This window comes from Alosa sapidissima, chromosome 15, assembly GCF_018492685.1.
Source record: "Alosa sapidissima isolate fAloSap1 chromosome 15, fAloSap1.pri, whole genome shotgun sequence".
Lineage (NCBI taxonomy): Eukaryota > Metazoa > Chordata > Actinopteri > Clupeiformes > Clupeidae > Alosa > Alosa sapidissima.
This window is the reverse complement of record NC_055971.1, coordinates 15,930,011-15,950,297: the sequence shown is the minus strand read 5'-3', so window position 1 is coordinate 15,950,297 and position 20,287 is coordinate 15,930,011. Positions and strand designations below refer to the sequence as shown.

At 46.3% G+C, this 20,287-nt stretch overlaps 1 protein-coding gene across 3 annotated transcripts in view; it reads left to right on the top strand.

Annotated features, from left to right (window-relative positions):
• The first annotated feature begins 321 nt into the window (after positions 1-321).
• Positions 322-20,287, top strand: part of pdgfd (platelet derived growth factor d) — a 55,066-nt gene continuing 35,100 nt past the window's right edge. For all 3 annotated transcript variants that reach the window (XM_042064542.1, XM_042064541.1, XM_042064540.1), the window contains exon 1: positions 322-991. In XM_042064542.1, coding sequence (XP_041920476.1) covers positions 889-991 — 103 coding nt within the window. In that variant the 5' untranslated portion in view covers positions 322-888. The remainder of the gene's footprint in view (positions 992-20,287) is intronic.

The window sequence follows — 20,287 nt, the reverse complement described above, 5'->3', positions numbered from 1 at the left end:
TATTGTTGGCTATTTTGGTGACATGTAGGCCTTGACATCGGAAATGGCATCGCTGATGGAATTCTGATTAACATGTCCAGAAACGCTGTAACCTATGCTTTGGTAAAAGTGAGTAGACTATGCACAAAAAGTTCTGCTCGTTCTTGGAAACATTGTTTCTTGCTATGAGCGAGTTTTCAACAAGTGATTTCATGTCAGACAACCCCCGGCAGACAAGCTCACTAAGTGAGAAATATTTCCCTTTGAGCGTCATTCAGGCACTTCGGTAGTATTTTCCTTTCGTTTGTCTCGCCTGCAGTGAAGTTTACTGCGCACTTGCTCTCCTCCCGGAGCAGTTCCTCGCCTCCTTCGGGGAAAGGGGACAACCCTTTTTGATCTCACCGTCTAATCAACTCACCAGTGCGTGCACGTAACTTTTCAGACAAGGCTGTTCGGCGCGTAACGAGGAAATCGCACTCTTTCCACCGTGTACTTGCAGCCTGTTCTACTTAACAGAAAGAAAGCATATAGCCTACGACCCCCTCAGATATAAGTAGTGTTAAAGGAATTCAAAATATTCTGTTGCCTAACAAGGTCGGTGCAAGATAATACAACAAGTGATAAAGCGGCGAGACAGGCGGCAGCGTATGGATTCTACATTTGCCGCGAAAGGGGGTTTATGAACCTGCTACATTCAGGAAGGTTACGGATAAAACGGCGACAGGTCAGGCAGCGATTTCAGGATTGCATGACCTCAATTATGTGAACAGAATATAAGCTTGCGGAAACTGTACGCGAGCACACAACTATACGGCCGACGGAAAGGGGGACGGTGTCATTTAATTTTTCCATCCAGGGGTATCTGGAATTTATTCACCCAGAGGGCATCTGATCAAAACACAGTTCAGAATGCAACTGTCACTGTTTTTCGTATTGTTGGTCGGGATTCATCAAAGCTCGAAGCTGGTGGCTTCCAGTATATCATTCCGATCTACACAGTTAAGGCGTGATGGTAAGTTTTATGTTTTCTACAACTTAAATCATGAGGGCTGCTACTTCAGGGCTCCCTCATAGAAACCGTGCCTCTAAAGTTTCCCTGTGATATTTGGCGACTCCTGTTGGATAATCCTCTCCAAAAGATTATCGCCTGCCTGCTTACTTTGATCTAGATCTCTAATTGAAAAATGTCAAATCTGAAATAGATCGCATGCTATTTTGGCAGGCACTAAACAATAGCCTAGTTAGTGGAATCAATGTACTGTTGTCTGAAAAGTTGAACTTGGGGACTTGGAAAAGTGGTGTACGTGCTTTGTAGTGGTCTCAAGTTTAACAGTCATCATCTTTTCTTAACAAAACTTTCCCTTGGAAATATTTATAGGCTGTAACTCACAGTACAACCAAAACCGCTGTCTGTAGTCTAGGCTACTGGTGAAGTGTTTTTACTTGCATGCACGCATTTTAAGGTGAAATCTGGCAAGTTTGTGGATGTGTACTAGCCTACTTCATACAGCAACAGGTCTTTGGCTTCATGTTAGACTAAGTTTAGCAATACTTAAGTATTATGGTCTATATTTTATGTATTTTATAAGACTAAACACAATTTTACATTTACATTCCTGAGTATTTTTTTTGTTTGTTTTCATTCATCCTGCATTATGACGTTCTTGCCTCATATTTTTCTGGTAGCCTAAAAGTAACATGTTCAACGCCAGCCAGTCTATTTTTAGTTGTATGAATATAATGGAATTGCTCTGGTCATCGACTGATTATGGTGAAAGGCAGGCACACATGTTCTGCTGTTACGACTGCCCATGATCCGTCATCATATTTGTCAGAACCTGTTGACCTAAACTGCGCTTTTTCAATGACCGCTTGGGGTCTTGTTGGACTGTTCAGAATAGATAGGCCTAGCTGACTAGACTTCGCGCTCACAGCTGCAAGGCAAGGACCATTGTCTGCATTTGATACAAATGGCTGCTAAACCCACTCGACCTACAGTAGGCTACACTAGTAAAGAATACAATTTGTCAGCTCAGGGCATTTTGGACATCCTATAAACAGACGTAACAGATGGTAACACAAACATTGTTTTTTTGTGCCTACACTGCGCACTGTCTTTGAAATCAGCCCCTCTCCCCGTGTGGAATTCACGTTCAAAATGACTTTGCCAATGCAGAATAGAGGGGTGTGTGAAAGGGAAAGCTGTTTGCAGTTGGGCCCCAGAGATGGATGTCCAACTGACAGCTGGGTTCAGACAGGCAACTTGACACTCGGTAATTAAGCATAAAGCCCACCAAGCAAGTTGTATAAAAGCCTCGCGTCAACAGAAGCACAGGATTAGTTTTTAGGAAGAACATTCTGGGTCCAGGTGCTGTTGGACAGCAGCGGAATTTACCCGCAGGTATTTCCCCTATGTTGATATAACGAGTTTGTTTGCGCGCCACTCCACCGCGAGGAGCTGGCGAAACAAAAACAAAACAAGTGGATTTGGCTGGCCTCCACCGAACGGCATGTCTTCCTGTCAGCTACACACGAGAGACCTACTTTCTGAAGTAATTTCGCGGTTATTCATTATGCGCTTGAAACCATGCGGAACCAACAGTCCGGAACATTAGCTCTGCGCTATCGGGTAAACGGCACATTCTGTGAGAAGGATTAAAGTGCTTCCCGTGAATCATGAGTCAAAGTTTTTTTTTTCTTAACTTACAGCAGAAGGCCCCAATACGAAGTGAATAGGATGCATCTGTGTCCTACCCTATGAGGACCTTTTGCAGTTGATTATTCACATTGGCCAGTTCCAGCTCACATTAGTCTTGGACAGCTCATTTGTTTCCAGTTGCTTTTCTCCTTTGAGTTCATGGCTTTCCTGCTACAAATGTGCAGTCCGTGCCTTTGGTATGGTTAAGGGATATTCATTGAGGGGTCCCCAAACACTCTCTTCGGTCTTCCTGCATTGCATTCATCATGCTCTTCTATAGCTGTCTGGCGGAGCTCATCTCTGGTGTGGTTAACTAGCCTAAAGCTAATGATACACAGGGCAACTTTATAGGCAATGTTGCCGGGCAGTGTTCCTCATTTTTGTGGTTCTGGCATATTCCCATTTATATTGAGCAACCATTTATTTTCTGGAGAACTTAAGTCATCAGGCAAGTCGTCATGATAATCCAATCAGAATAAATTGAACTGGTTATGTGGTTGCCCAGGAACATTGCTCAAAAGTCATCACCTTATCTGTTTGAACTAATCAAGAGCATTACAATTACAGTGGGTTTAAAGCAAGTGTGCATGGTAGAGGATCAGGAGGAATGGAGAATTGATCAGGTAGGAGGCAATTCAGCCCTGATGGGGCCATAAGCATGACTGAGAGTAGGTTAATACTTGTGTTATTTGGGTGAGAAGAACTTTCCAGTCCTGATTTATATTCTGTGTTCCTTTTGTATTCCCTCAGCTCAATGCAATGTTCTGTTCTCCCGTCATCCTGCTTGTCTGCAGGTATGTCTCATTCTTGCCCACTGTCTCGTCTCCTCTCCACCTCATTCACTGGATTTTTAAAATCAATGGCTGATTTTTCTCAAGGTCCCAGAGCAAAATAAGCAAGAGTACTGTGCGCGTTAAGTCTGGCAATGACCTTTTCTTCACTGCTACAGCAACCCACCCACAGCCTTCTGATCTGGCACGTTGACAGTCTAGCGAGAAGGGGGTGAGGTTGGCACAGGTGAGGTTCACATCCACCGAAGACAGACTGACTCCTGGGAGATTGGACTGTCCACTGTGGATGATGTCAGTGTATGAGAACTCCCATTCTGATATTGAACCATAGCTTAGAAGGGAAGGGAAGGGGAGGGGGGGGGGGGGGGTGTCTGAGTTCCTCAGATGCCAAGTATAGCACTGCATGTGTAAGTCTGCTAGCAGCAGTATGATGAGTGATGCTGTGACTGTTGAGCTGATTCATGGAATCTCATTGTGACGTGCTGCAAGCAAACGTTTTTAAAGGCACAGCCTTGGTGCCAGTGATAGATTCAGGGCAGATGATGTCTGCTCAGCAGTACACGGTTGCTGCGCATTCTGAGTTCTGCATGAAATGCCAACTTCAAGAACTGCTTCGACATCCTTGACAATATTTTTTTCTCTAGCTTGTCATGCATAAAGGTACTTTAAAATGGGGCTGATATTGATATCGGTGTAAGCGTGTGTGTCGGTGTGTGTGTGTGTGTGTCCATTAAGAAAACTCTCCAATTTAGTTAGACCACCAAGGGTGATCTTGGAGTACAGATGACCTTAGATCACAGGCCAGTGGAGTGTGATCCTGACCTGTAGGAGAGGCGGTCACAGACAGATGCCTCCCACTGTACTTTATCTGATAGTATCTTGACTGGAACTAATCTGCCAGGTCCATTCCACAAAGCGCCCCCCCCCCCCCCTCCCCTCCAACTGTCCATTCTCCACAGCCCACACCTACTTTGTCCAGCACTGGTAAAGGCACCATCCTTCAAGTGTCACATGGAAACAATGATTTGGAATGTGTTGGTTGTCCTTACATGCCTTGTGTTTGTGTGTGTGTGTGAGCGAGTGAGCGAGCGATGGATTTAGTGAGTGTGGACATAGTGTGTGTGTGTGTCTGTACCATATGTATGTTTGTGAGATGTGTGGTGTTGGAAGGGGATGGTGTTTGTCATCACTGAGTAATGGAACAGTGGACGTGCTGGGTGGACGACTAATAGACTTGGGGGTAGGGGGTGGTGGAGGGGGGGGGGGGATGCAGAGCGTGTGTTGCTGAGAGGATGGGGTGATGGCAGACTCCCGGCTCACACTTGGGTGGAGATGCGACACGTCCCAGGAATGACTCATGCGGTGCTAGGGTCGATCCCTTCTATGCTGAATCAACCCCCCCACCCCTCCTTCCGTGACCGGCGTTATTGTTGCTGTGGTAATTAATGATTATTAGTCCTGTAATAGACCTCAGCCCTGACAAGAGCCACACAGCAGATCTGTCATAGTAGCCATGAGCTCATGCTGGCCATGCTGCACTTTCTCATCTGGGATATGGGTCTTCCAGCTCAGCTGTTAAACCCTATAGAAATACTCCCCACATTCATCATCAGAGGACGGGGAGGGGGTGGGGGGTGGGGTAGGGAAAAGGGGGAAACAAGATGGAAAGACCAATAGGAGATCGACAGGGGTAAAGAGAAATTAAGTTTGCATTAGGACAAATTAGAGAGAGAGAGATGGAGAGGGAGAGGGACAGCTTGGGACTCTTCAGAACTCTGTCAGCCTTGGTTCAGTGCTGTTTAAGAAACCTTGACAGAAATACTGTAAGCTGACACACGGTGAGCCTCTCTCACCACATGAGTTATGGGAGAAAGTGCTGATTGCAGTGACTGCAGGACCTGTGTGCGTGTGTGTGCGTGCGCGCTGTTAGTGAAGCACATGCTGGGCTGTCTGTGGGAGGCTATCTGACAGCTCGGAGATTAGGCCACAGAATTAAGAAGAATTCAGCGAGAGAGAAAGAGAGAAAACAAACAGATGACGCAAGCAACATTTGTGAATTAAACGCAACCTTTTTCTGATGTCATCCTACGGTTGCTGAGTGACATTCGAATGAGTTGACTGTCATATTCAAATTTGCAGTGGTTGACCGTCAACTCATTCGAATGTCACTCAGCAACCGTAGGATGACATCAGAAAAATGTGCAGTGGACATTTTTTTCCAGAGCTGTATATACAGTAACTGTTAAATACCATTTTAAGACACAAAGCTGAAAAGAAATTGAAGGAGGACACCTGGAGCTTCTCCTTTGCTTCAGAATGAGTCGTGCCTTTTAAAGTTGCTCTGGCGAACGCCCGACGCAGACAATTGAGATTTAAGCACGAGATCAAAGCGGCCCGTCGTTACTCTTGTCACAGGCTGGTGGGAGGCAAGCGGCGGGCGTTTTATGCTCGTCACGGGTTGAACGGTGCCTTTGAAGAGTGGGTGACACACGGAAGCCTCCCCCCCCCCCCCCCCTCTCCTTGGTAAGTAAGCCGTCGGAAGTGAGCGCGTGCAGTCGTCACCAAGGAGTCGTGGATGGGATTGATCCCCTTACAAGATTTTGAGGCGGATGGGGAAAGGATGTAATCAGTCATGCTGTGATATTTGTGTAGTTTTGTTATTGTTTTCTTTTGTATTCCATTTGGCTTTGTTTCCATTTTCAATCAGGCCTAAATATGATAATAAAATATCATGCCAAAACAGATTATTATGGCTGTTGTGTGTGTGTGTGTGTGTGTGTGTGTGTGTGTGTGTGTGTGTGTGTGTGTGTGTGTGTGTGTGTGTGTGGGACATGGCATGGCATTTTTTTGTTGGGTCGGTGTGGAGGGAGGTGTTTAATTAAGTGAAGTGCATGGCCAACATCAGAGGGCCCAGCCTTCATCTGGATGGTGTTCATGTTGAGAGGCGCTCTCACATGACGAAAGCCCAGGCTGCACGAAACGCTGACCCAGTGCTTGTACCCTTTTGAAGCGCCTGGTTGATTGACGCTTGAAAAGCGCCTCTCTTGCTCCCTTCCCTCCCTCCATCTCTCTTTCTCTCTCTCTCTGTCTCTCTCCCTCTACCTCCATCTCTCCCATTGCCTTTGCTTGACAGGAGCAGGAGCATGCTCTGACATGCAGAGTACATGCTCAAAAGCTTTTGATGAGACTTGTGTAAGGATCTGTGCTCATGATGATGGATCAGCTTCACCAGGGAATTCGGCATGTTCAAACAACCGAGGAGGGGCAGGAATACAGCAGCCGTAGTCTGGTCATGGCTCCTACTCACAGAGAATCCCATAGAGGTTATATGTATGCATAAACGTAGCCTAATTACACTTAGCAGTTAGCCTAGCGTTAGATCCTCTGGATGAAAAACCTAATAAATGAGGAGGAAAAGGTGGATGAAGGACACAGAAGAGGTCTAGAATGAGACTAATTAGTTCTCTCATTAGTAATGTGTCATGCATAGATGGTGTTTTGAGTTGGGTCATGGAGGTTTCAGTTTAGCAGTTTAGCACACACATTAGCGAAGCACACAGATGAATGTTTATGAGAATCTAGCACTCATCCCACTACTGTGACTGGCAGTACCTCAGGTGAAATGACCAGAAGCTGAAGGGTGAGCGTGATCTAACACCAGTCCAGTTCCATTGTGACTAGCCTGTGATTAGTGAGGCAGAGAGGAGAAATACAAGAGCCGTCTCTGAAGAAACGCCGAATATGACAGATTCACTTCGCCCGGAAAAATGACAGCCGCCAATTCCGAGCCATTAGAACTTGGCTCAGGGGTGAGGTGGATTAATGACCTCAGCCAGTGTCTCTGTTGCGCTGATCTGGACACATCTATCAATGTTAGCTTCCAGCCTGTGATTATTACACATCAGAAGGGCACATGCTACATAGACAGTAAAAGATATGGACAGAGTCATCACATAGACGCGCAGTCGAGACGGGTGAAGCAAATTTCAACCGTTTTCTATTGGTCGACGAGGCTTTCTGCGCAGGCTCAGGGGACGTAGATGCAACGTAGGCACGTAGTCTGACTCGTGTAACTCTTGTGATAGCTGCACCAAGAGATTGTAGCCCCTTACTTCATTACCACCACATCTACATTTACTTTTCTTAAATGTCCTAGTTGTTCGTAGATAAATGTATGAGTAAGTATAAGTATATATACTCTTTTGATCCCGTGAGGAAAATTTAGAAAAATTTGGAAATGTGATTTCATATAAACAGCACTTGCCACATTCATAGCCTATTGTCAATCGATCAAAACTTCGCTGAAATGTGGTCCGATGCTTTCGTTCTCATCCAGAGAATACGGTTATTTTGCTCCTGAGGGACGCTTTAACCTCTCTCTCTGGTCACATGCTAATTACGTGAATTATGTCATGTTAGCATTGTTTTCACAAAAAAGTTTATTACTCAGCCGGTAAGTCAGTTACGAGGTTATGACGCCAATCACACAATGTTGTATTTCTCTGGAAATATAAAAGGTTCATTTAAAGGCTTAACGCTTCAGCTGTACCATTATTTGATGTCAAAGTGGTGCCAAATTGAATGGGGTTCAATGGAATGGCTAGGTGGAACTGGTCTCCTATTTAGCCTCAGATCCGCCATAGTGTCTACGCTCTCCGAACGTTCGCCTGCCCCCTTGACATGCTAGTGCTAGTTTCAGGTCTAGTTAGCACTGGTTGTTAGCTTTATCAGTTAATGTACATGGCTGGTGAAGCTATGCTAACACCGAGGGAGCGCTGTGGACATGTTTAGAGGTGTTTTGTGGCCAGTTTAACGGTTGGGAGGTTTTAGTGGAGGCCTTAGTGTGTCATTGCTGATAGTGAGTGTGTGAGTGACTGAGTGAGTGTGTGGAGTGTCATCGGTTGGCAGGAGGTTGCTTGGCTTGTGTGCCATCCATCCCGCCTGAGGTTATTTTCCTGGAGGACTGGGACTGGGAGTGGCACACTGTTTGAGAGAAATGTTGACAGAGAACTCATTGACCTCCAGCACCCCCCCCCCCCCCCCCACACACACACACACACACACACTAACTTGGCTGAATGGAGTGACAGACAGTTGTAGTGTGGTGGTCTGTCAGTGTCAATACATAACACACACACACACACACACACACACACACACACAGCCACAATAATGAGGCCTGAAAAGATCACGTCAAACACGTCAACACACAAAATAACAAAGTAATATTGAACAGCGGTGTGCACAGTGTTGTGAAGGTCAGTTTTTCTGTCACAATAGAGCAATTGCAAACACCCTCAGGACTACACACACAGTAGAAGAGTGAGGTAGATGCAGACCAATGAGGCAGTCTGGCAAAGAGCATACATTTAAAATTCCTAACCCTTAACCCCCATCCACCCACATACAGTATATACACATATACAGTCAAGGTAACATGGAAGAGCAGTCAATATTTTGAGAGTGGGGCACCCTGTCAACATTGACATACACATTCACAAGCACAGTTCACATAGGTACACAGTACACATGCACACACACACAGAGTGCTGTGGAGCGGCCTGTCAAAACACCAGTGCCTGCTTGTCATCAGAGCAGTGCCTTGAGGGACAGCTGCTGATATTTAATCAAGACTCCTCCTGCAGCCCTCTGGCTCTGGAGAAAAGCCTGCACACAACCCTCCCAGTAGTGTGTGTGTGTGTGTGTGTGTGTGTCTGAGTGTCTGACAGTCTTTCTGTGTACATGTGTGCATCTGTTGTGTGCTCACTTGCTTGCGTCTGAGAAGAACCTGTACAAAAATGTTGGCAACAGCATGTGAACGTCAGGGGGAAGTCTGGTCTGACTGAAACAGGAAACAGAAAGAGTGAGTGAGAGAGGAGAGAGACAGTGCTCTGCCCTCACCAATAATGAAAGGGCAAGCTAGCAAAAGACAAGGAAGGGAGAAGGCCAATGTCCCTTCATTTTTCTGTTAGTGTGGAATAATTAATGTGCTAGAAGGAGAAACCAGAGAGGAGCAGACAAAGAGAGAGAGAGAGAGAGAGAGAGAGAGAGAGAGAGAGATTAGGAGAGGAGAGAGATAGTGAAAGAGAGAGTGAAAGAGAGAGAGAGGAGTGCACACTTCTCCCGTGTGGCCAGCAGCCAGGGCTCCGGATTGAAGGTGTCTTTGTTTCTCTGCGTGAGGCGGGTCGCTTGCCAGGCTAATTGATTTGCCTCATCAAGAGCTGTGTCAGCCGTGCAGTTTTGTGCCTGCTGACGGTCTCTGGGCCGCAGCCCATTTCGCATGCCAGTCATGCCAACGAGGCCTTGATCCTCTCTGCACCAATATCAACAACACACACACTCTTAGTTCTCATACACACAGACACACACATACACACATACATAAGTACACAGACAGACACACACAGACACGAACACACTCTTCACCAAAACTTACATCACCTCAAGACCTCAAACTCACTAAAACTCCGTACTCTTAATAATATTTATTTGCAGCTTTCTAATGATATGATTTTTGGACTTCTTCTTTTACTCCTGTTTCTTCTTTCTCTCTTGTGTTTTTCGTCTTCTACAACTCCCTCACTGCACTGCAACCACAGCCTTTCCTCCCTAGGAAGCCAGGTTTGCCTGTGTCTTCCGATTTCTAAGGCCAGGGAGTTTTCACTTAATCTATTTGATGTTAGTAATTTTCTTTGTCTGTACTCTGTAATTTCCTTTAAATAAGATGCAAATTCATAATTGGTTTTGATTTTTTGGAAACATTTTAATTTCACTGCGTTTTAGTTTTAGTTTCCAGCAAAGATTCTAGAGCGTAGCGTTTCCAGTAGAGGGGATTGGTAGGTAAGCAGACTGTATTGATGAACTGAAGCACTTGGCGGTCCAGGCAGAAGGATGGAGAGATGTTGGAGCATGTTCTTGTCTTTTCCTGGAAGTAGAGAGGTTACTCAGGGACAATCTTTACACACCCGCCCCTCCTTCTCAACTTTCTCTTTCTCCCCCCCCCTCTCTCTCCCTCCCTCTCCCTCCCTCTCTCTCTCTCTCTCTGTCTCTCTCTCTCTCTCTCAGTCTCCATTCTCAGTCTCCTAACACATTTCCTCTCCCATATCCTCTCTCACCTCGCTGACAAACACTTTGCTCATGCTCACACTCTCTCTATCTAGATTTCTCTGCACACACACACACACACACACACACACACACACACACACACACACACACACACACACACATACACTTTCAGACATTCTAACACACAGACTCTCTCCTTTTTTTCTTGCCTCAACACCTATCACATCCTCTCATTCCTTTGCCAAACACCTCTCCCTCATTTGCTCACTCTCTGACGTGTGTGTGTGTGTGTGTGTGTGTGTGTGTGTGTGTGTGTGTGTGTGTTTATGACATACTTTTCCTTGGGAATTTGGATTTCATTAAATTTATTGAGCTAGATGGATTGTGCTGTCAGGAGCTGGCACTCTGCCGTAACTCCTTTTTCCTTCCTCCTCAGCAAATGAACACCTCTGCCCTCACCTGCCTACCTGTCTGTGTGTGTGTGTGTGTGTGTTTGGCATGTTTGTGGGCCAGTTTGAGTCTTGAGTCGGCGCTTGCATTTATTTTCTCCTCTCCTCCCCTGCTCATCTTACTTATTTCGGACACCACACACACACACACACACACACACACACACACACACACACACACACACACACCTATTCCCAGAAGCCAGAACTTACAAACAATGAAATGTACACCTGCACTGTAACACTTACATTCTGGCAGGAGCTTTGACAGCTTTTGTCAGCCGCTTGTCACTTAAGCAATAAACTCCAAACCCACCAAATGCGCCCGGTTTCATCCATCATGCCGACACGGCGCTGGGCCCTGCTTCCTAACTTGCGCTCCCTGCTGGGTAATGCCACGGTGGGAGGGGGCCCACCTCAGCTGGTGTCTGGGACTGACTGTGGTGGGGAGAAAAGGGGGATGTCAGGACTCCTGGGCGGCTCCGCCTGCCTTCTGTCGGAGGCCCAGCTGGAGGCTGTGGCTGGAAGCGACTGCCTCGGTGGTGAAGGTGCCCACGTGAATTATTCAGAGGGTGGAGTGAGCACAGACAGGTACAAGGTGGACTTGGTTAGCGCCGTGTGTGGAGTGAACACATCAACCAGGTGAGAACGAAGCAGGCTGGTTACCCTGTGACTGCAACTCAGTGAAGCTTTAAACAAAGGTGCATATGCATACACAACACACGCACACACACACACACACACACACACACACACACACACACACACACACACACACACACACACACACACACACACACATATAACAAAACATATTCAAACTTAAGGTCATATACTGTATGCACATGTACACACAAACAGTAAATTAGAGAGTGATATTCTCTACACCAAATGATATACACATCCATTCACCCAGACCGCAGCCTCCCCAGGTCCTCTCCCCTACGAGCCCATCATTAACTCCTCCAGGCCACTACCTCATCCTCCTCCAACTAGACACTGGTGGCCTGACTTAATTAATGCTTATCTTGGAGCTAAGTCGACCTTTAGCCACACGCTAGCTATGGGTCTTAAGCTGTTCGTAGAGACCCGGTGTGGTCAATCAGGGCCACATTCACCAGATTGGCCTGAAGTTCAAGCAACATAAAAAAAATGACTGTTTTTTTGTCTTTTTTCCTTTGTCTTTTTTTTGGTGGGAGTGCATGGGCTGTGATGGATGTCCTTAGGTTTGTTTACTCGTGATAAAGAATAAATCAAAGTGGGCTCAGCTCGTATTGGATATCTTTTGATGATGTGTTTGGTCTTGCGGGCTGCTCGTCTAGGGGAGCCTATGAATAGATTCGCCTCTGTGTTGTTATGATTGAGTAACTTGCTGTCAGTGTCCCACCGAGTGTAAAAACCGGGGCGGAGAAAGCACAGAATTAGCTGAGAAAACAGGGGCCTCAGACATCCCCCAACCCTCCTGACTAGCTTTCTCTCTCTCTCTTTCTTTCTTTCTCTCTCTCTTTCTCTCTTATTCTTTCTCTTTCTCTCTCTCATTCTTTCTCTCTCTCTCTCGCGCTTTTACTCTTTCCTTTTTTCTTTTCTTTGTGATTAACTTTTTATTAAAAGTTTCACAACATAAACAAAACTACACTAACACTCAAACACTGACCGTCACCACAGTAAAAGCAAAAGTCAAAACCGTTGTACACCACTTAATACAAGTAACATAAAAGACAAAAGAGAAGATGGGCCCATACAATTAAAAATGAAAACATATAAACAACAATTTACAAACACGTGTTATAGGTCTCTAAGGAGCACATTCAGTTCTACCACCACGTATCCCTAGTCCGACACAGTTTCAGGCTTTGCCCGGTTAAATCTGGCTGTTGAGTATTCCAAATTAGCCTTAAATCGCACATTCTCTTTCCTTTTTCAAAGTGACCATGTTTTCACTGTGACAAATATAGGGTGCATCCAACGTAATGTGTCATGGTCTGATGTGGTATCTGTGGGTGTGTGTGTGTGTGTGTAAGGTTATATTTTGATATTCTGGTAATGTTGCAATGTGGGCTACTCAGAAATAGTCCCTGTCTCTCTGTGTGTGTATCAGTATCTCTCTCTCTCTCTCTCTCTGTCACACACACACACACTGTGTGTGTATCAGTATCTCTCCCTCTCTCCCCTCTCTCCCTCTCTCTCTCTCTCTCTCTCTCTGTCACACACAAAGTGTGTGTGTGTGTGTGTGTGTGTGTCTCTGCATGTGTGTCCGTGTGTGTGGGCCAGCAACTCAAATGCTGACACAAGCTAAATATTTATCAGTCACCTTCCATGGTCTTAGCGGGGCGGCCTCAGTGGAATCTCAATAGAAGCTGTGCCTCCCTTCCCTTTACCATAGCAGCTCATTCACAACCCTCCTAATTCCCTGCAGTCTCTGTGTTGGAGATGCCATTGAGACGCAGCATCATCCCAGGAGAATGCGTGCAATGGAGTTTTTATTATAAGGCCGTTTTTCTGTTCCCGAGGAGGGGAAAAAAATAAAGATTGTGGATTTTTAGAGGACGCAGGAATTAGGTGGTAATATTTACCCACAGTCTAAGGGATTTAGTCCAAATCCTCAAACGAGAGAGCGGGAGAGAGAGAGCGAAAGAAGGATAGTTTGCCATGTCCTTTGCTATTGAGCTGAATAACATGCACTAGATTCATTTACATCTATTGAGCATCCCAAGCCCCCGAGTTTGTTGACTGTGTCTAACATTACTGCGTTCTCAACTTCAGTATAGTGCAGTGATGTACTTAGTCAGTGTTTACAAGGTCTGTCCACACCGGGGTCAATTCGATTAGCCCTTTGTCCTCTCCACACTTTTGGCAGCTGATTGCTCTTGGTCTAGTCTATCGTCGGCTCTGTCTTTGTTGTGGTGTGTGTGTCGAGGAAGAACTCTTTATCTGTTCTCTTGAAAAGAGACTCGGTAGGCTCTTCCCAAAATGAGAACTCATTTCATGTTCCACAGATACAAGTGTCCGGTTAGTTATGTTGGCGATGTTCCCTCAAAGTCCATCATTTGCAATTCTATTGATTAGTCTGTCCACCCCCAGTAGCCACAGGATATTTATGCAACATTAACCCTCCTACTGTTTTCAAATCTCTCAAGGCCTCTTTAGAGCAAAGAGCTTTTTTCGTCCACCAACTTTGATTGATCTCCCATCCCTCTCGCTCTTTCTCCCTCCTGCATTCTTATCGTTTTGACTTACTTTCTCTCTTCTTTTCCTCTCTCTCTCTCTCTTTCTCTCTCTCTCTCTCTCTCTCTCTCTCTCTCTCTCCCTATTCTTAGTCCCTACACTTAGTCTCTTTTTCTACTCCTTTACCTCATCTAACCCTGCAGGGCTCTATGCTTGGATCCTCCCTCCATCTGTTTCTCTGTCTGTCTGTCTGTCTGTCTGCTTGTCTGCTCCAGTGCAGGAGTGCTAGGGGACAGACGGACGACAGCAGCAGCAGCAGCAGCAGCAGCAGCAGCAGAAGGAGCCCTGCCTGCAGTCACGAGTGAGGGATGGGTGAGGGGATGAGATAGAGGAGAGGAGAGGTCTGGAAGCGAGAGATGAGGAAGAGGAGCAGATGCGGAGGCGGAGGAAGACGAGTGTGTGAGAGAGAGGGGGGGAGGAAGAGATAGCGAGTGCACACACAAGAGCGCTCGTGGAGAGGAATGGCTAAGTCTGAGAGGGGGTTGGCTGACGTGGACAAGAGTTGACACTTGACTCTGTGTGGAAGGCCAAGATAAGACCCTCTCTCAGTATGTGGTTGGTGTGGGTATGTGTGTGTGTGTCCATGTGAATGATTGGGCTGTGTGTGTGTGTGTGTGTGTGTGCGTGCATGCATGCATAAGTGTGCAGTGTTTTTCTGTGTGTGCGTGACTGTTTTGGTAAAATAAAGAGGGATGAAATATTTAAAACTAAGGTGAGAGGGGGCAGGGGAGAAAGAGGAGGAGGAGGAGGAGGAGTGGTAAAGCAAACAGAGGATAAGAAAGAGGGAAAGCTTCAGGAGAGCAGAGGAAAGGAGAGCAAATAAATGAAGGATAAAGAGGAGGAGAAGGAGAAGAAAGAGGAGGAGAGGAGTGGAGCCTCAGCTGAGTTTTGACCGTTGCCCCTGACTGCACTCCCATGTGTATTATGGGATGCTACACTGGTTGCTGCGGAGATGGTGCAAAGACGCAGCTGTGTGGCCTGAGATGCCTTCAGACGGCAAACGGGAAAAACACACAAACACACCCATGTGCTCACCACAAACACACTGTCCACAGTCCCCCCCCACACACACACACTCACACACACACACACGCAAACAGTGTTTAGCAGGCCTAAGGCGTGTGCAATGTGGAGTGCAGTGGAGTAAACAGGCGATGCCTCTGGTCGCATTAGTGGGAACACAGACAGCCTGCTGCAGCTGGGAGAGGTTCTCTGAGGGAACACACACAGGGGCACACACACACACACACACACACACACACACACACACACACAAAGACTGACAGAAGGACAGACAGACAGCACAACAACCGCAGTCGACTCCAGGAGAGAAGTCTGCAGACTCTCAAAGAACTCTTTTAACTCATTTTTTCTTCAGTTTCCTCATGGGCCATTTTCAGCAAAAGAGCACTTCATTAACTAAGATTTTCCACTGCAGTGTGGAGGAGTTCTCTCTCATTTGAATACAGCTTTAAGGCTAATGAATGAAACGGTGGGAGTTGTGTTGTGAATATTAGCCATGTTTTAGGCTACCCTGGTAGTGTAGGTATGTGGGGCAGAGGAGGGAGTTGTGTACTGTAGCTCAGAACAGAATAAAAACAAGCCATTGTGTACACAAAGGCCATTTTCCAGGAAACAGGCAGCATTAGAGAGACCATTCATTCTCTGTCTAGCATTAGCATAGAAAAATGAAAACAGGCCAAGGGAGTAATACTGTTTTAGGTATCATCAAGTACTGGAACAGGATTGGTCCAGATCTGCCTCTGACATTAGTTGTGCGGTGTGGCAGAGGAGGGATATGGTCTGGCTGCTACTGTGAACTTTGAAAAGGGCTTCGTAAGAGCACACTGGATTTAAGGGGGATATAAATTGGGTCCAGAAAATGTTTCTATTAACTTTGACCCTTCTGAAGGGCATCTACTTGGAAGGTCAGGGAAGGATCATTTAGAGTGTGTGTGTGTGTGTGTATATAGATTATGGGTAATGGTAAGCAGGGGGTACCTGCTTCTGGTCAGAGAAGGAGGTGTGTGTGTGTGTGTGTGTGTGTGTGTGTGTGTGTGTGTTTTGGTCTTGCATTTATAGTTGGTCAGACATTATTATCCAAAGGGTCTTCCTGGCAGAATAAGACACACTCATCTCATCTGGAAGGAAAATTCATCCAAAAGTATGTTAGGACTAGCATTTATGTATTTGTGCTATCCATGCAGGTATCTGACACACCGTATTTGTGTGCCTGTTTTAAGTGTGTATGTGTGTGTACAGTTTGCAATCTTTTGTGTGTGTGTGTGTGTGTGTGATGAGAGTTTGTTTTAAAAGAGAGTTTGCTAGATTATATGTCCAGGAAAGGATATATAATACAGGCTCTCCTGTGCCATCAAATATTATGCTCTGTGGTGTCAGAAATAGATCAGTCTATCTGAAATATTACTGAACACTCCCAGCCCTCCAAAGACTATTAAATTAAACGCCCGGTAATAAAACCCAGTCTCTTGAGAGATGAAGGGAAATCGGAAGCACGAGAGAGAAAGAGAGAGAGAGAGAGAGAGAGAGAAAAGATGCAATTCAGATTCATTTCAATTCTCATCAGTGAGATCAGCTCTTAAAAGCCCTTCACCTTTTGTAATGCAGCAACATCTGCCAATAGAGTGGGGCTTAAATGAAGCAGAGAAAGGGGCCACGGCAGTGGTCAGACGCGTCGGAGACAAACGATCTCCTCTACAACAGCAGCAACATCATGGAAAAACAGTCTGTTCTCTCTGTCCCTTCATATCCTTCCTGGTGAGGGCCCAAGGTGTTTTGGAGGTCCCCATGTTGGACCAGAGGTCACTCTGTGTGTCCCCCTGCGGACGTCGCACTACGTGTAGCAGTTGTCATTGCTGATGTATGGCAGATCATGGGGCTGGATGTCGTGCCCTTCACAGAGGTCAGAGGCTCTCTGTGTTTTCAAGTGGTCGCTGGAGCCGAATAATCGGGTGTCACAGAAGAGTGGGCACATCTCAAGCAGCACTGCTGAACCAGCCTTGGACTGAGGTGACTGTCAGGAGATCATGCAGATGCAGTGTGTGTGTGCGCACACATACACACACACATACACACACACAAAGTTTAACACAGATGGGAGCATCACAAAAGAGAAAAGGAAAGGCAGTTTTATTTTAGTCGTGTTTAATAAAGTGTGTGTGTGTGTGTCAGCGTAACTAAAAGGGGGGAGGGTGTGAGTCAGTTGTGTCTGATATGCACTGTCTGTGTGTGTGTGTGTGTGTGTGTGTGTGTGTGTGAGAGAGAGAGAGAGTCACAACTTGTGTGTGTATATGAATATGTGAAAACCTGAAGTGAGAGACTGCAAATTATGCAGATCTAAAACTGGCTGTCAGTCACAGTGGCAGACTCACACTTGCACTTATAGTATGTAACACTGACAGTGTGAACATTACAGGTGCATACACTCACATCAGTGGATACTGAGAATGAGTGTAAGAATTTTGTGATGGACACACATACACACACACACACACACACTTTTCGTCCATGTGTCATCTTGCAGAAAGTTCTCATTAGGATGGTTGTTCTGCTCAATCATGTACAATTTTATGCAAAAGCAGTTTGCTTACAGCGTGTCTGCATCAGTTAAGTTTGGTTTCCTCAGATCTGTGCTCCATATGGCTTCCCCACTGGCCCTGGGAGAGCCAGACTCACTTCTCATGCTGCCCCCCTCCATCCCTCCCTCCATCCGATCCATCCCTCAAAGTCTCTCTCTCTATCTCTCTATCTCTATCTATCTCTCTCTCTCTCTCGCTCTCGCTCTCGCTCTCTCTCTCTCTCTCTCTCTCTCTGTCTCTCTCCATTTCTCTCTCAGTTCTGTGTCAGTCTGCTGTTGCTGGATCGGCTGGCCCGACTCGTGGTCCCGGCTGTCGTCTCGCGTTTGATCTGTGTTTTAGTGGCCAGGCCTGAGCGGCAGTGCTGGGCCAGAAATGCTTAACGTTTTAACGTCGACCAGATGGAGTGCGCCCTTCCTCCTTCTTCCTCCTCCTCCTCCACCACCACGTGCTGATGCTGGGCAAGGCAGAATGTTTAAGCAGCATAATTGATGCATTAGCCAGTACTCTCTCTCTCTCTCTCTCTCTCTCTCTTTCTTTCTTTCTTTCTTTCTTTCTTTTTGTCTCTCTCTCTCTCTTTTCTTTCTTTCTTTCTGTCTCTATCTCTCACTCTCTCTCTCTCTCTCTCCCTTCCATCTTCTCCACTTTTTGACGTTTTGCCTCTTTACTCATCGCACGTCTTGTCCTCAAGGTTGTCCTCGTCCTTTCACTGCTCTCTGTTCCTTTCTGGTTGTGTGTGTAGGAGTAGGGTAAGAGGGGGGAGGGAGGGGGGGGGAGTTGAGATGGCTCTCTGCTATTACTGATCTGATGGACTTGGATGCCCAGGTGAGGAGCGCGCGCACAGTGCTGGCAGCCTGTAAGGTGTTGGTGAATAATTAGACCAGTGGACTGAAGCCTACTGTGCACTCATTTTTCATGCTTTCCTGTGTGAGCATATGAATGTGTGAGTACATGTTTGGAATTGTGTGGCTTTGTGTATGTGTGTGTGTGTATGTGTGTGCGTGGTGTAGGTGTGTTCTGCTTGGTCAGCTGAAGGTTATGACTGGACCTTCTGCAGAAGGCGTGGGAGTGAATATTGCTGAGAATGGCCTCCTGAGTCAGTTTTAACACTGCTCCCACACACATACACAACACACACACACACACACACACACACACACACACACACACACACACGTACATAATACACAAACTTGCATGCACAGCCTTAGATTAGCTGCGCAGTGTACCAGTCAGCACAAACACTTATTACACACATAAAGCAAAAGTTACTGAAGCATACAAACCTGTAGAGGTGCCGCTGTTGAGTTCATATATAGCTTCTTAACAGTACTGGTACACAGAGATGACGCTGGACAGTGATGGTGTTTGTTACACACCACTGCTTCTGTTCTGAGTAGCCTTTGTGCGAGCTTGTGTTAGAACACAAAATGTGTATTTCATTGGTCCTTTTCCTGTTGGCCAATCTCAGTGCAAGGCCGTGTGTGTGTGTGTGTGTGTGTGTGTGTGTGTGTGTGTGTGTGTGTGTGTGTGTGTGTGTGTGTGTGTGTGTGCGCGCGCGCGTACGTGCGTGTGTGTGTGTATTTGGGTATGCATATGCTATGTTCATGCATCATCATCAAAGCAGCGTTCAACATAATTAAGCTTATATGTGTGGGATGACTAGCAGTGAAGATTTGTATGAGTTTTGTGCTGAGTGTGTACACAAGTGCTTAAACATACAGTATATGCTGTAATGCACAGATGTAATGGATGTGCACATTCACGCTTCATTTGCTGGGTAGAACGACTTGCATTCCCTAGTCCATAACCACACCGCTGACTGCCCATACATGGTCGCCTCAAACTAATATTATGACTGCTACTGTCTGTTACGCTCTTTGCTGCCATGTTTTAAACACAGGCTGTGAGTCTATGGGGGATACCACAGAGTGGTTGTACCTACAGTCCATTGAAGCGCAAGTCCTGGTTGTAGGACCTTTGCAGGTCACACGATTTTGCTCTCCATAGTTGTGGTGCTAAAACTGCACCATGGAACAAGTAGCCTAGCTAGCATAGCATTAGCCATGAAAATAAATGCAGTCAGTCATCCATGAAATAACTCCACAGTTGTAGCCGAATCCATCCAGGACCCTATCATCTTCCCCCCTCACACATCCTGCCCCTGTCCCAAGCCCCAAGCCTGGGCCCGCTCTTTAAATACCCCTCCATCAAATATTCACTGCACTGGCAGCCTAAACAGGAGACGGGAACTTAATGGCGCTGTGTTCTCCTCGACTAATCGCCAACGCTGCGTGGTTAAAGCGTGCTGATTCGTGAACGAGAGTGAAGCGTACAGCTGTGAAGGCTCGGAAAGGGTGACCCGTAGGGGGACTCTGATGAAGGGATTTAACATGGGACATGAGTGTGTTACACACTTTAGAAGATGGAAACATGGCTGTGTACAACCATTAAGGACTGATTGTACAAGAAGTCTCATCA